This window comes from Helianthus annuus, chromosome 14 (genome assembly GCF_002127325.2).
Source record: "Helianthus annuus cultivar XRQ/B chromosome 14, HanXRQr2.0-SUNRISE, whole genome shotgun sequence".
NCBI lineage: Eukaryota > Viridiplantae > Streptophyta > Magnoliopsida > Asterales > Asteraceae > Helianthus > Helianthus annuus.
The window spans coordinates 171,542,190-171,559,849 of NC_035446.2; the positions used below are offsets into that span (position 1 = coordinate 171,542,190).

At 36.7% G+C, this 17,660-nt stretch overlaps 2 protein-coding genes across 2 annotated transcripts; one reads left to right on the forward strand and one right to left on the reverse strand.

Moving 5' to 3' along the window:
- Positions 1-871: 871 nt before the first annotated feature.
- Positions 872-4,058, reverse strand: LOC110907894. Its single transcript, XM_022152812.1, has 3 exons — positions 3,364-4,058; positions 1,027-1,168; positions 872-940 (listed from the first exon to the last, which is right to left on the reverse strand). The coding sequence occupies exons 1-3, from the start codon at positions 4,056-4,058 to the stop codon at positions 872-874; spliced, it is 906 nt and encodes a 301-aa protein (XP_022008504.1).
- A 1,214-nt stretch (positions 4,059-5,272) lies between these two features.
- On the forward strand, positions 5,273-17,188 carry LOC110907893 (extensin-like). The gene is made up of 3 exons (XM_022152811.1): positions 5,273-5,341; positions 15,980-16,606; positions 16,700-17,188. Exons 1-3 carry the CDS (start codon positions 5,273-5,275, stop codon positions 17,186-17,188), a joined length of 1,185 nt encoding a protein of 394 aa, XP_022008503.1.
- The last annotated feature ends 472 nt before the right edge of the window (positions 17,189-17,660 follow it).

A 17,660-nucleotide genomic window follows, 5' to 3' on the forward strand; every position in this document is an offset into this window, starting at 1 on the left:
TAACAATACATCTACAAATACAGAACATCAAGAGTTGCAGTTCATTCGATTTGTGACCAAAGGTATTATGTTGATTGTAAATGATGTATATACTTTGTAAATGATATTATATTAAATGATATGCACATGTGCATTATATTTACTGTAAATGATGTTGTATTAAATTATATGCACATGTGCATTATGTTGATTGTAAATGATATTGTATTAAAATATATGCACATGTGCATTATGTTGAAAATTAGATTATGTCGTTGGTGTATGGATTCTGAACAAGTGCCTTATGGATGACTATCCAATTATGTACAGGATGGCAGCAAACAAAGGGGCTTGTGTGGCGGACAACTAAAAAAAATAGGGGAGGTGACTGTGTGGGATTGGCAATGGAAGAACAATCCGACAACCAGGGAGGCATTGGTGGAGTTTATGTAGCTTTTAGTGTTGCTGAGAGACACCAGAATGAAGACGGGTCAATATGGGTGGGGTTGGCACTCGGAAAAATAAGCCGACTTTCAATGTTAAAACCGTTAGAGAGTATTTGTGTGTCACAAGCGGGGACCCGTCGAGTGGCTTTGTAATGACCTGGAACGGCTGGGCTACACCTAAAGCCAATATGTTAGCATGGAAAGGCGTCGAAGGCAGGTTACCGACAAAGACGGATCTGGAAAAAAAAGGGGAATTCAGATCAGCAACACCTTGTGCTCGGGTTGCGGATACGAGCAAGAACCTGTTGAACACATCCTCATTACGTGTTTTGACTTATACGATTACTCAGTTGAATACATCATTTATCTGGTAATCACAACAAATTACATCCTTTTTTTGTCCGATTATATTGTTTTTTTTCATCCATATACAAATAAACATAAATTCACTTGTAACCCCTTTGTAATACAGATGGCATCCTCTGATTCATCACATATATACCCTCCTCGTCAATCTGATAATGACATTAACAAAGCTAGGTCAACTTCAGCTTATAAAAAGACCTATTTTTTATATCCATACTATTGAATCTATGTCTACATTAGAAAATGTCGTTGTTATGTCTACATCAAAAAATGTCGTTGTATCCGAACACTCAATTTCCGCTGAATACTCAATTTCCGTTGAATACTCAATTTCCGATGACAATACTTCAACATCGACTGCTACATCACCCACAAATCTGGACCAACAACAATTGCAATTTATACCAACAATTACAATTTATACGATACGAGACTAAAGGTGGTATACCTAAATAGTTTTTACATGCTTGATAACTCTATGTTCCTATAGCAGTGTTTATTTATCATTGTTCATTGTTTGTTTTTCTAGTTTTACATGCTTTACTACTCTATGTTACTATGTCATTGTTTATTTAACATTTGCTTGGTTACTCTATATTCCTGTATCATTGTTTATATAAATTGTTCATTTTTTTTTGTTTATCTGCTTGATCAATATAACGATCATGCATATGTGCATTATGTTGATAACACCCATACTCGTCACGATCATGCACATGTGCATCATGTTGATAACACCCATACTCGTCATCCGTAAACTGTTAACCATCATTAACATGAACATGCACATGTGCCAACAATCCATAATCATCACAAATAAACTGTTAACCATTAGTACATAATTATGCACATGTGCATCACATTACCAACACCCCATACTCATCACCAAAAACAATTGTTAAACATTTATACATCGTGCGTATACACACCATATACCATATACCATATACCATATACCATATTAATCACAATCTTATATGTTTTTCTTTTTATTTATACAGGAACAATTACGACTTCTACACCTAATGGCACACCATATTGGATACCCGTTGTTGATGCTGAATACATCCCTATTATAAAAAGTACAATTAACAGTTAGGATGACGTTGATTCCAATCATACTGATGAAGATGTTGATGATGATGCTAAAGACCCTACATATATATATGAACCTGAGCAACCTCGTAGACATTCATCTAGACGTGTAGACATTCATCCGGACGTCATAAAACAGTCAACGATTCTTGATTATCCTATATATAATTACAAACAGTTTCTAAGCATTATTCATTTTGTTTATAATCATTTTGCACTGTCTGTATACGTATTCATAGTTTATGATTGTGATCATGATACTTTGATATCAATTACTTATTATACATAAGCATGTGTAATTTCATTATTGGCCACTTAACATATATTACCAACATAGTTACTGTTTTGAAAAATGCACATGTGTATACATGTTTACTGTTTCACCCCACATGGTAATTGTTTCAAACAATGCACATGTGCATACATGTTTAATGTTTCACTACATATTGTTATTGTTTTAACCAATGCACATGTTCATACATTATGCATACATAATCTTAACTACATGTAATCCGTTTTCCTTTACATATACATCATCATATGCAATGTGGTACCCCATACATAATAGGGTACCGCATACGTAATATGATACGCTATATCAAACTTTGCACATGTGCAATACCAACATTTTCTATACCAAACAACATAATACATCAAATATTAACAAACATACCAATATACCTGAACAATCAAATAGAGTTTTAACCCATCAACCACCATATAAAACATCATATACGTCAAATTTCTTATATCAACTGTTATCGTAAAAACTACCCACATATTACAATCAAAAGACATCAAGAAAACAAAAAAGAAATTGTCTTTATAAATTGCATATCCACAAACTACCTACATAACATTCGTAATATTTCACAACCTCACACCTTCTGATCTTCTTTCCATTTCATAACTATCTTCCAACACTCCTCCTGTTTCAATGCCTCTTCGTCCATCATTTTCCCTCGTATTTTTCATCCGTCAACCTATTAATCAAATACGTCCTTGTTGTCAATCCATGAGCAGTTTCGAATAATTTTTTCCTGCATACATTACATATATTACATCAATTATTTCATGTATACACATGTGAAGTAAACATATTACATACAATATGTACAATGTTTATGTTTTAAGGTAATAACGCACATGTGCATATGTCGTAATACATTCATATTAACTTAATCTGACAAAATATGCACATGTGCATTAGCATGACTGACCTTATCAATAGGTTTGTTTCAATAAAAAAAACTTAACCCATACCAAATCAAATTTCGTAATACTACCAATCATCTTTAACATTAATTAGTAACAAAACTATTATGACAAACTATGCACATGTGTATAAGTTTTTTTTAATGTAAATGTTATTCACAGAAGCCAACCTCCAAAACAGAGGCAGCCGAACCAAGCACTACAGCAAAACGAAAAACAACAACTCAACACAAGAACCTAAAGACCGAAAACTAGCAGCTACCTTATATCGAAACTACACCATTTTTCCCAACTCACAGACCTATTTTTAGACGGATTCTTATACCATAAAAAACCGACGGACTTAATATTACGGATAATCTCTCCGGGTTTAACTTGAGTCTCCGAGAACCTTTTATTGTTCCTGGCTAACCATATAAACCAACTTGTCACGAACATAATGCCATGTAAATCTTCTTTCACTTCTCTATCCAGATTGCAAAACTCAGAGGCAATTACGATATCTTTAGCCGAAAACAGAATACAAGGACTCACCTTGCACCACTGACTGATGTGATAACAGACAGTCGACGCTACCTTGCACGAACAAAGAAGGTGTTCAGCTGTTTCATCGCCATCTTCACACAGACAACATTTCACATCTCTGCCCCAACAGTTCCGATCCCGGAGTGCGGTCAGCGTGGGAATACGATCTAAAACCGCCCTCCAAACAAAAAATATTTCATTTTTTGGGACCCATTTCGACCATTTCACAACATGCCTGCTGCTGAAATCGGAGTCGCTATACAGGAAGTTCTTGACAATCTTGACCGAAAAATCAGAGTCATTACCTCCCAACCATTCCCAACCATCTTTGCCATAAGAAAAAGTGACATTATCGAGGAGCCCGATCAACTCGTGCCATTCCAGTAATTCTTCGGCCGAGCTTGGGCTTCTCGACCAATTCCAAACCCCCATTAAGTTTCTATTATCTTGATTGTACCGGTCCGCCACCAGGCATCATTTATCTTGTTCCATTCTAAATATATCTGGGAAACGAGTTTTGTGCATAATTGACCTTATTAACCTATTCTATCAAATTATGCACATGTGCATAATTATACGCATTTTCATCAATATGTCTGACCTTGTTAAACTAATATGGCAAAATATGCATATGTGCACAACTATGCACATGTGCATTAACATGACTGACCTTATCTACAGGTTTGATTCAATAAAAACCCTAACCCTTAACAAATTGAATTCCGTATTACCACCAATCATATTTAACATTAATCAATAACAAAACTACATACAAAAAACACATAAATACCACATTACAGATCGTGATATCACAACAGTCGCCCCTAATCCCTCAAAAATTATATACATCACACCATTTTCACTAATGCATATATGAAACTAAGATTTAAGCCTCATATTCACATATAAAAGATCTGAATCGACCATTAAGCGTCATGTTTACATATAAACGTGCAAGTTGACAAATTCTCGCAAACTATGCACATGTGCATGGCATAACTATGCACACGTGCATCAACATGAATGACCTTATTAACCTATCCTGACAAATTATGCACATATGCATAATTATACACATTTGCATCAACATGATTGACCTTATTAACCTAATCTGGCAAAATATCATATGTGCATAACTATGCACATGTGCATTAACATGGATGACCCACAAGTTTGCTTCAATAAAAAACCCTAACCCTTACCAAATCAAATTTCGTATTACCACCAATCATATCTAACATTAATCAGTAACAAAACTACATGCGAAAAAACACATAAAAACCACATTACATATAGTTCTATCACAACAGTCACCCCAAATCCCTCAACAATCATATATATCACACAATTTTCACTAGTGCAGATATGAAACGATGATTTAAGCGTCATATTAACATATAAAAATCTGAATCAACGATTAAGCGTCATGTTATTATATAAAAACTGCAAAACAAAGAGTATAAAGTTACAAATTTACGAAATGGTGTAGCGACGCTGAATAATCTGTCAATTGGACGTTTGTTCTTCAGATTCTTCCTAATTGTGACAGAGTCTTCGATGATTATGCTCTTATTGCCCTAATTTTGAGCAGATGACGAATATATGATCGATTATTATGTTCTTAATACCCTAATTTCGATTACACGATGAATGGTAAGATTGAGATGGCGAATTTTGGAGATTCTGGTGTGTTGGATATGAACTGGGATGATGAAGTTTGTAGATTTTTGGAGTGTCGGACGTGAACTGAATAAAAAAGAGGATTTAATTGCTGTTTGAAGTCCAGTAAGATGAGAAGTGATAGCTGATTTAATTTTTGTTTTGTATTTACAAAATTGCCCCCTGTTCACATTGGTTCTCGCAATAAGGGTGGTTCTCGCATGAACCCTACCCTATATATATATATATATATATATATATATATATATATATATATATATTGTTTGGTCTCGGTTCGGTTTGGTTTTGTATGAAGTGACACAATATCCGTCTTCTATAAAATTTATATCACAATGTTGAAAAAACATAAACATAGAACATATCTTATTAGAAAAAATATCAAATACATGATGAATAAAGTGCTATAAAAAATTAAAACGATTACTTAAAAAGTACATTCACTATTCATGGACACTTTATATTTATATGGTGAAAAAAATAATATAAAAAAATTAAAACAATTACTTAAAAATTTGCATTCACTATTCATACCCATTTTCAAATTATATTAAATAAATAAATAAATAAATAACATATAATAATAATATAATATAATATAATATAATATAATATAATATAATATAATATAATATAATATAATATAATATAATATAATATAATATAATATAATATAATATAATATAATATAATATAATATAATATAATATAATATAATATAATATAATATAATATAATATAATATAATATAATATAATATAATATAATATAATATAATATAATATAATATAATATAATATAATATAATATAATATAATATAATATAATATAATATAATATAATATAATATAATATAGAGTAAACTTCCGTTTTGCACCCTGTGGTTTGGTCACTTTAACGGTTTTGCCCCAAACCTTTAAAAATAGCCATTTTCCTCCAATAGTTTGCTATGGTTTTTTCCATTTTGCTCCCCGCCTCTAACTCCATCCAAATTGTATGTTTTTCCATTTAATAGTCATTTTCCCCTAATAGTTTGCTATGGTTTTTCTATTTTGTTCTCTACGGGGAGCAAAATGGAAAAACATACAATTTGGATGGAGTTAGAGGCGGGAAGCAAAATGGAAAAAATCATAGCAAACTATTGGAGGAAAATGGCTATTTTTAAAGGTTTTGGGCAAAATCGTTAAAGTGACCAAACCAAAGGTAGCAAAATGGAAGTTTACTCTATAATATAGGTAAGGTTACTGTAAAAATGACATATTTTTACAAAGTATAAGAATTTAATGTAAGCATGGTGTTTTATATTTTAGGTATGGTGTTTATATTCTTTTGATATGGTATAATATAGAAAAACATTAAACACAACAATTTATAACACAATCATATGTATTCAAGGCATTTAATTTAAAACACATTACTTTAATTCTTTGTATGGTCTTTTAGATTTCATGCCTATAATACATTTAGTTGTGCTTTAAATTGTTATGTTTAGTGTTTTTCTATATAATACCATACCAAAAGAATATAAAACATTATATCTAAAATTTAAAACACCATGCCTATATAGACTTCTTACACTTTATACGAAAAATGTCCGTTACACAATGTGTGTCCAGTTTAAGTAATTATCTTTTTACAAATTTAAAACTCGATCTCGTGTTATCAATGATCACCTAAATACAAGGTTGTACAAGTCTCACCTAGGCTCCGAGTACTCCCTGAGTACTCGCTACAAGGTTGGCTGCCGAGGCCCGAATACTGTTCACCTAGGCTGATTACTCCCCAAGTAATCTCCGCCTAAGCCGAGTACTTCCCGAGTACTCTCAAATCCGACTAGTGAGTGCCTAGCGACTTTTGCAACTATGCCTAAATATCACTTCAAAAATACCACACATCAGGTAGCCTTCATTTCCATGCCATCCTACATCTGGAGCATACCTAAAGTTAACATGATTTACATATTAAAAGTTTCTAGTTGAGTGGCTTTCAGTTTGATAGGCATCTTTACAACTTTAACATGCATTATAACCTATCATTTCCTAACATGATGTGACATAACATAGCATAACATATCGTAATGTAACCTAACAATATATCATCATTCCATTTCATTAGCCAAAGTTATGGTGTTCATAGGTGATCGTCATCAGTCCCTTCCCTTAGCGCGAAGCTGCCCTGTTATGAGCGATCAAATCACTTCATTTCGTTAGTCGAAGCTATCGTCCATTATAAGTGTCGTCATCATTCCATTCTGTTGGTCATCGTTATTATGTTCAATCATAACATAAATAACACATATACTGATACCATCAACCACCATTAACGTCTGTCCATACATAGCATAACATAGCATAGCATAGCATAGCATAGCATAGCATAGCATAGCATAGCATAGCATAGCATAGCATAACATAACATAACATAACATAACATGAATTTCATCTACTTTAATTACCACCCACGGTACTATCTGTGACAACCCAAACTTTCAAGGCCAGTGTTTTTTTTAATCACGTGTCCCTGTTTTCTCACTATTTCTCTTTTACGTCTTTTACGGTAATGAAGTTGTTTCAAACTCGTGACTTTATTTAACGTGTGAATGAAAAACAAAGTGTGATTATGTATAGTTGCATGTTAGTGTATTTGGGCCACGCATATGGGTCACATGCTCATACCTGAAATCCCTGCATTTCTTGTATCGGCCCATACGCGCACACACTCCCACACCCGGAGCCCAAGATTGAGCCCATGGATACACCTTATAGCATCGGACCTATGTTTGGGCTTCTTGAGCCCAATTGAATTGTAGTTTTGGGCCGGCTTCTTTTATCAACGTATAGGCTCACATATGTTACTTACGTATCAACATATTGCAACTCTTTCAAACCCTAGTTCCTTTCCTCATCTCTTGTGGTGCGACGACAGTAGGTACCCCCTCCCCCAACGAGGCATCATCTTCTTTCATCGGGTTTCTGGTTAGTAACTTCGTGTTCGTATTAAATCTGATTTGTTTGATTTTGTGTACGTATGTTCCATGAGGGTTAGTTTATGTGAATGTTATGTGAATGTTATGTGAATTGAAAGTTTGTTATTATGATGAATATCTTGATGGCGGTTTGATTTATTGACCTTAACAATGAACTTTGAATTTTAATACAATCTCACATGCAAGCTGTTACCATGCACATGCAATGGCCGCCGACAATTAGTAATTAAAAAAAAAACTTGATTCTATTTGACCAAACAAACTAATAATATGCAATTTCTAAATGACTATTCAAAAGTGGCCGTAAAATCTTTTAATACATCACATGTAAACTGACAAACAATTGTCAATGGCCGACAATTCTAAGTCACAATTCAATTTCATTGGGCCACAATAAATCTGATCACCTTAGGTATGATTGGGCCGAAGACTTTAGTGATGGGCCGACAAAAGCTGTTGATATATTGCTAATGATTGGTATTATATATGAATTGTATATGTGAATTAAGAAGGAGTGATAATGTGAAAATCTTTGCTGCTATTTGTATAATAAACGTGACTTCATTGTATGGTTGGGGTTCTTGAATTGAGGAAATAATTATGGTAGATAGTTATTAAACGACAATTAAGGAATGTGGAATTGATGGTGTAATTGATTAACCTGGGATTAGGGAACATGTGAAACCGACATCGCACCATGGCTGATGGATCGTTCACTCACGGCTGGCCGCACAACTGATGAGTCGCACATGAGAGGTGTGTCACACAGTCTATTCGGGCTTAATACGATAATGGGACGAGTAATATATGTACTGCATGTTAATAAAAGGTCGCACGTTATGTTTGGCCGTACACGGAGTATGGGCTAACGTGACTGGTGAACTCTTTAAACCAGAACTAACCACATATTCTTTTGAAATAAATAACTGACTACTAGGTGTTGTGGGAAACATGAACTTGTGATGTGGCATGTGACTCGATTACTTGTTATATATTGATACGGATAAATGTGTTGCTTGATTCTGGATATGACTTGCATGTTTATTTGAACGGGAACCGAACCACTTGATATGTGCTATGGTGTGATATGAACTTGTGTTGTGTATGTACCTAGGACCCGAACATTTGCTAAGACTTGCATAATAATATGTGCTTTGCTTGGTTGCAACCTGTGTAATGTGTACGAAGAACACGTGTTTTTGTGTGTACAAAACTGACTGTCTTTGGTAACCACGATAGGATTTGATTGATCAATTGTTTAACGAGCATTTAATCCAACCGAGCAAACCAAAGGTGAGTTCACTGCACTTTTCTAAGCATGCGTCCCGGTGGTTTGGGACATCTGGTAAACGTTTCTAAAGGGAATACTGGGTAAACTGTTTATTTGGGATGTTGGTTATTGAACACAGTATAAATCATGTAAGACCCCATACATCTACCGTGTTGCTGAAGAAGCAACGAGGTATTTAGTTGATAGCGCTATTAGGTTTGGCACCCTCACACCGGGCCGAAAGGACGGGCGTGAACTAATTACCTGAACTTCATGACCAATGCCTAGTTAGAGGCATTGGGGTTGGGCATTCACATCGTGTACATATAAGACCCCTTATATCTATTCAAGGTTGTTTGATACCTTGACATCATGACCAATGCCTAAATGGAGGCATTGGGGTTGGGCATTCACATCTAGTCGCCACATACGGTAATCGAGTTAATAACAACATCAAATCAAATCATCGAAACTGTGCAACGTTTTAATCTGGTAACTGGTATCTAAACACGTTAACAAAACTTTGAACTCACCAGCGTCGTCTGACACACTTGTCTGCATGCTTGCAGGTCTATAGGGTTGTAACATTGGAACTTGCTGTCTGGAAGGCTAGAGTGGTCATGGGTCGAGATACATGGAATCGCAACACAAGACTAATGGTTTTTACATGTGGTTTATAAAAACTTAACAAATGAATTATGCTTCCGCTGTATACTGTGAATTAATTGTAACGTTGTAACATTTAATGTTAATCAATGAAACTTTTATTCAAATATGTCTATGAGTTCAATGTGATTGGTGGCTAGATCCTGATACGTCACATGCCCCGCGATGTTTCCGCGAGTGGTATTTTGGGGGTGTGACACTATCAACCCGACTTGTGGTCATGTTACTACTCACAATGTAGTAACAAATTTTGTATATAAAACCCCAACATACCGACGATAATTGTAGAATACAAATACTCAATCATTGTTTAATATAATGTTAATCATATGAGGTTTTGTAAAAACAGTTGCAAAAAGGTTTACAAAAAGGAGATTACTCACATTGCTGTCTTAGGGTTTCCTTTAAGAGTTCCTGGTGATTATCTATTAATTACACAAATGCACACGCGTTAGTATAATAACCCAATATTTACATTAGTAATACCTCCCCGAGACGGTATTCCAACGACTACGTCGGGCAGAACCTCGACAGCCGTTACGGAACCCTGGATCAATTGGGCAGCGTATCTAATACGTAACCGGGGTTATGATACTTACAACGAGGCAGGGTTTCGTTAATTGGGGGGGGGGGTATTATACCCGGAAATTACTTCAACTATTCAGAATTTTAGAGAGAAAGTTGATTGTGGGACGACCTCTATATATAGTGCTGATCTCGAACTCCTTCGCAGCCCGCGTAAGCCGAAGGATGATCCTTCACGGCCCGTGACGTAGGTCTGTAGGGCCTAGTTTCGTCGAATCACCTAACCTAGCTTCTCCGGGTGTCCTGCCACGTGGCGGGCTAGGGTTTCGCCATTTGGCCTCTCGCTCGCGCCCCGCGTAGACCTAGGGGTGGTCTTACGCGGCCCGCCAGAGACCATTTATTTCTGCTTTTATTTAATTTTAATATAAATAACAGTATTCTGGGTCTGTTTTCGTATACGGGGTGTAATTTAGGACGTATTGGGATATTTTAATTATTTTTAGGGCGTCGAAAATATTTTGAGGGTTGTTATAACAACCGAGTCTTTTGACTATTAACCCACGTCCCTTTTTCTCGGTTAGCGCACTTATATGAAATCCTACCCATTACCCGGTTATAATACTGTCGCCACTACTTATGCAACCATTCCGTATTAACATAAATCCTCATTTTGACCCGTTTTGTCTACTTAGCGGAAACCTTCACTTCTATATAACCAAACCTATTAGACTTCGATTATCATACTTAAATAACTAGCACACAACCTTGCTTAAATAAACTAAGAAGTGATTCGGAAATCACTTACTTAATACTACTTACTTGATATCATCATCAATAATACATTTCATCACAACTTCTAACAATTATCATACAATTAATCTCTTTTCCTACTAAAGAGGGAGTCCGGGAGTTTACTTACCTCGTGCGTCCGAGTTCGTGCATAGCTTCCGTGTTTACCTTTGACCCGTTGCCCTTCCATGCTTGTGTCCATGTTGACATGACTCCTAACCGTACATGTCGTCACATTCATAACACAATTAGCATACATACACTCATTCATTCGGCTTTCAGATCATGCAATGTTTGACTTTCGTTAGTCTATTAGCGCATAAATAAGATATGTATCATCATACTTCATTCCCATCATGCATGACACATAAATTGCCTAGTACATAACACATAAGTTCTTGCATACAAATTTTACCTTCTAACTTCACTTAGACATTTCATCATACACTTGGTGTGCATACTACTTTCTAAGCACATAGTACAAGTAGTTTAAGCATGTTCTTCCCAATTTCATCTCATGAACCGTTTTATTCAAGCAAGATCACATTGTCATCAATTCTACTTCATGTTTACTATCAAAATCTATCACATAACATCTTGTGCATCAACAAAATCATAATATCAACATTCACATGCTCATCATAATCATTCTCATACTCATACACATGGGTTTCATTCTAAATCACCAAGATAACTAAAATTCAGCCATGATTCAACTTAAACATGATAACATTAGCAAGCATACAACTCATACCCACTCTACTTGTAACACCTCGAAAATTCCTGTCCAATTGAATAAAGACACGTGTCCTCCGTGACAGACATGTCAGAAAAACCGGATTTAATAAAGAGATATGTGGTAGGATTTCTAATAAAAAGGGGCGTCATGTTATTTAAAATACCTCTGAACGACCCAAGGGCGACACGTTATTAAATCACCTCTGAGCGACCCAAATTTTATAAATCCCAAGATCCTTAAATCAATTAATGATCATCTCATTCGATAACCGGTTGCTCTTGAATAAATAAAGTTTTATCTTTATTAAGGGCCATGGAATTATAGGTTGTTACTACTCCTAAATTTAAATAAAACTCTTGTAAATAAGAATTGTTATAGCTTGGCCAAGTAATTGAGAGTCCAAGACTCAATTTTGAAATCTCCGTCATGTAACAAGTCCCTTTTTGAGTAAAGATTAAATGGGGGACATGTAAGGGCAAATGAGCCATGCAATGGCTGGTCAAGATGGTCCCACATCTGAAAAGAGACAGCATGTTTCGGGTATTGTGGTTGCATGGTCAAGACTTAAAAGTTTGCAAACTTTTGTCTTATGGCCATCGCTTACGGACCGCAAGGCCCTTGGCTTACGGTCCATAAGGTGGGCACCTGAACCATGTTTCAGTAAGATCGGTTACGGACCGCAACCCATCAATCATACGGTCCGCAAGAGGTCCTTACGGACCGTAAGGCCTCAAGCTTACGGTCCGTAAGACCGTCGCTGGCAGTATGTTTTGGACAGCTGCCTGTCCAGCCCTTTAACCGACTTAAAACGTAAATTTCCGATTCTATGGGCTTCCTAGGCAGTATTTAGACCCTTAGGGACATCTGGGGTGATCTTGTAACTACCCTAGACTTGCTTGTCAAGATCTTGGAGCTTCTAGTTCACTATATAAAGAGCTTGAAGTGTGACCATATGAACTTGCTCATTTGGAACTTTGGCTAAAAGCTCTCTGGAACTCCTCTGGTCACCAACACATTTTCTTAGGCTCTCTAATCCATCTTAGGACTCTTGTAAGTGTCCTTAACCATCTTTAATCCTTTCTAGCTTAGTTAATTAAGTAAAAGTCAAACCGTCGTAATGAAGGTTTGACTTCGTGATTAAGCATAATGTACTTTGTCTAATCACGAATTAAAGATACTTTTAGGAAGGTAATTAAGTGGGTAACAAACCCTTAAAAGGGTGTTTCCAGATTCCCACTCTAAGCATGCTAATTGTCGAGTCAAAGCTAATTATAAAAAGTCAACAGAATGCTAAATTTCAAATTAACGCATAATTAGCAATGTAGGTTGAATGTAACCTGTTTGAACACTAATATAACTTGGTAATAAGTATAAGAACATGTTCCAACATGTTCAACTCGACAATTTTCTGTTTAGACCCGGTTCGGGACCGAAAGTCGCATAAGTTTGACTTTCGCTTTGACTTTCAGTTCTGACCCGTTTTAGTCAAGATTAAAAATACCTTAGAGCTTCTTTTGAACCTATTAACATGTTAGTATGTCCTCCTGTGATTATACAATGTGGTTCATTAGATATCTTGTTCATATGAATGTTTCCGTTAAATGCCCATATGTTGACCATTATGCCCGAATGTCCAAAAATTATAATTTTTGAAAATGTAAAAGGGTAGACACCTTAGTTACTGGAATATAAAGTTGTCCCCAAAATTTGACATCAGTTTGAGGTCTAGATTAAGAGTTATGCTCGTTAGCGTAATTAGAAGCTTTCTTAATAAATAATTAGCGTATTTAACGCATAACCTATCTAGACCCGAATTTTATACCAAAACTTTATACCCACTGTTATATAATAATATTTTGGGAATTTTAAAGATTTTTATTCATTTTTAGGCTGAGCATAACTAGAGGGTCTAAGCTTATTTCGGCTTATGCCGGTTTTACCCTTTTTTGGTCCTAAAATGAGTTTTACATAACCTTTTGACCCCAAACCTTTTTCTACTGATTTGTTATGTTAAATATAATATTTTGAGCCTTCTGGAAATATAAAAATATCAGCTTTTCTTTAAAACCCGGAAATGGCTCCAAATCGCCTTTTTAGGCATTTTTACGACATAGTATATGTCAGAACGAGTTTATATATAAAAGGTCTAATACCTACTGATATATTTTATAAAAATATATATTATAACAGTAGACTAAAGTTGGAAACTCAGATTTTCCGTTTTTACCCTTTTAGCCTATGTAAAATTACCAAAATGCCCTTATGAGGCGTAATTGGCGTATAAAAACATTTGGGGCATATTTGGACATACCTTACTGATATTACAATATATTTGGTGCATATTATCTCAGGAAACTTGCATATGACTTATATGGTTACTCGTTACGCACTTTCGCGTTCGAATCGGCTTATGTGGCTAGTTCACGCATATTAGCCGAAACGGGTCAAACCATATCATCTAAGTCTCAAAATTCAGAATGTGTTTAGTTTACCCATATTATACAAGTATCCAAGCTTGTAGGGTCTAAATCACATTCCTTCCCGGTTTTCGCATTCCTCGCGATTAAACCATATTTATTCTTCGAAACTAACCGGTCTAAGCTTAGGCTACGTTAAAAGACCCGTTAGGATTCTAATAGGTTATTATAACCCTCGTTCCAGAATAGGAGCCCAGTAAAAGATACGTGCATTTTTGAATTTGTGGTTATACTTGCTCAGGTAAATACTTTTAACTTATTTTCCCTTATACGGGCTTGGGGGTACGGTGTATAAAATACCGCTTGGTCGGGTGACTGACCCCATCTCATTAGTAGTTGGGTATTATCAATGGGACCCGTTTAAAAACTTGGTGTTGTTTGTTTTTATGCCTTTGGGAGTTTAATGACCATGTCCCGGATATCCTTGGCATCATTTTTGGCCACGACCTTGACACCCGGGTGTAGGCGTACACCCGGTATTATGTCCATTATTTTAAGGTATTAACGTTGGCTTCCCGCCGCGGACTTATACCATGTGGTGTGTCATTTAACCTTAAACCCGATACGATTTGGGCGACTGAACGGTTAACAAACATGTAAATCTTTTAAAAGTTTAACTCTGATTAATTATTCCCAAGTTATAAAATATTTTGTGCCTTGTGCATTTAAAACCAATTTTTAAATATTTTCAAAATGAGTCAGTTAAATTGTATTTACCAGTGCAAACTGACGTATTTTCCCCAAAAAGATTAAGTGCAGGTGCTATACGCAATAGGGTGGTTTCTCCTTAGCATCGTAGAGTCTCGCAAGCTTTTGGGATGCATATATCTGTTGAATAATTTCCTTCTTTTATTTTCGATCCGCCTGTGGATCTATTTCGACTAAATTGTGATACTTGTTATTACACTTAAAGGTTGAAATAAATCTATTTTCATTTGCTTCCGCTGTGCATTATAATTTGTGTTGTTTGACATATGATGATATCAACTGCGTCACGTAATCCCCCACCGGGCCCACCGGTGACACGTGGAAATTAGGGGTGTGACAAGTTGGTATCAGAGCCAACACTGAGTGAATTAAACACTAGCCTTTTGTGTTTAATCTCAGTGCACAAATTGCACATTCTTCGAGTTCCAAGTCTAGACATTGAACATAGGACAAACTCTGAATTGTTGTATTTTTGAGTCTTTTATTATGTTGTTGTTGTCTGATTATCGTATGCAGGTCATCATGCCACCCAGATTCCTTCGCGGTAGAGGCAAAGGACCCGTGACAGGTCATGATCACGAGGCCGGGCCGTCGCATCGACGTACTCCTTCCATCACCATGAGCACCAGCCCGCAAGAGCCATGGAGGCTCTATGTCGAACCCGGAAGGCGATCAGTATCCCTTAGCTCCTCTCCTTCGTACCAACACTCATTTGGGCCCCATTCTGAAAACGAGCCCAACAACCAGCCGCCAGCTTTCATACCTCTTCAGAGATCCAATTCTCACCATTCTTTTGGCGACCCAACACCCGTTTTCCAAAGCCGATTTAACCCAGCTAACCTTTTGCCAGAACCCGTGGGTTTTAACCCACTTGGACCGGAAGACCACTTTTCAGGGGAAAACGACATGGATGAGGATACTGACCCCGTGGAGCCTGCATCAGGAACGCCAAATCATCCCATTGAGATCTCAGATGGGTCATCATTCCATGGATCGCCATACCGCGGACCGGACAGTTTTATGGAGAAATTCAACCAGTATGATTGGTATTTCACCCCGTCTGAGCACTCGCATCACGAGCAGCAACAGGATCCTTCGGTGGGTCATCAATTTGTGGCAGTCACGCCGCCGCCACCACCGCCAGTGGAGCAGCAGCCGCCTCCGGAGCCACCGAGGCGAAGAAGGTCGAACGCACGAATGTCCGTGCGAGGTGGAGTTCGGATTAGTACTCCCCAGCCATCAAGTGGCAGCCATTATCCGCCACTTCAGGAGGAAGAGGACCCATATAATGGTGGTCCGTCAAGCCCTATACCAGATGTCAACTCAGTACCTGTGGTACCACCTTTGGGTTTCGATAACCCGATTCCTGTGTATGCTGGGTCAGCGGCATACAACCCATTCGAGCAGCCAACGCACACCCACTACAACTACCACTATGGTTATGCGAAGGTAGATCCGTATCAAGTAGCTCGGGACTACAATGCCCTTCATCCTGAAGGACCATATGGAGGACCATGGACTACTGGTTACCCGACTTATGGGTACCAGCATCAGCCACCTCCTCCACCGGTGTATCAGCCGCCACAGCCACAGATTCAGCAGGAAGTCCTTGAGAGGCTAAACCAAGTTGAACAAGAAGTTCGTGAAGACCGCAGAGAGCGGCAAGGTTTCTTCAAAGGGCTGTCAGACTTGCTTAAGGGGAAGTCGAAGAGGAGGGGTCATTAAAAACCCTTATTATTTTATTTATGATGTCATTCAGTCCCTGCGTGGACTTGTTATTCCAGTATTCAGCTCCTGCGTGAGCATGTGGTTTGTATTCCGCTCCTGCGTGAGCAAGTTTGGTTAGTTAACCCCTGCGTGGGTTTGTTCTTGTTTCCCGCCTCTGCGTGGGCATTTTTATTTATTTTTAGTAGAAGTCCCGTTTGGGCAACTATTGTACTGTTTTAAAACAATTGGTGAGATGTTTTAATTAAATTTTTCATTTTATTGCATGCATAAATTATGAAAATAAATGAAATATTTAAAAGGATCTGCCATTATAATTAATTGGTAAAATCTAAAGTGAACCAAGACCTAGCTTTATAAAACAAGGCCAAGATGGTAGTTCCATAATTAAGTTAAGATCCATAATTGACATCTCAATTTAGGACTAATCTGCGTTAATTACTAAAAGAATCTTAGAGGTAAAACCTAGCCT

Coding starts and splice junctions, on each gene's coding strand:
- LOC110907893 (XM_022152811.1), top strand. CDS start 5,273: ATGAATGGTAAGATTGAGATGGCGAATTTTGGAGATTCTGGTGTGTTG. Junction 5,342..15,979: donor ATATGAACTGGGATGATGAA/GTTTGTAGATTT, acceptor TATCGTATGCAG/GTCATCATGCCACCCAGATT. Junction 16,607..16,699: donor CGCCGCCGCCACCACCGCCA/GTGGAGCAGCAG, acceptor AGTACTCCCCAG/CCATCAAGTGGCAGCCATTA.
- LOC110907894 (XM_022152812.1), bottom strand. CDS start 4,058: ATGGGGGTTTGGAATTGGTCGAGAAGCCCAAGCTCGGCCGAAGAATTA. Junction 1,169..3,363: donor TGGTGTAGTTTCGATATAAG/GTAGCTGCTAGT, acceptor TTGTTGGTCCAG/ATTTGTGGGTGATGTAGCAG. Junction 941..1,026: donor TAACAACGACATTTTCTAAT/GTAGACATAGAT, acceptor TGTCATTATCAG/ATTGACGAGGAGGGTATATA.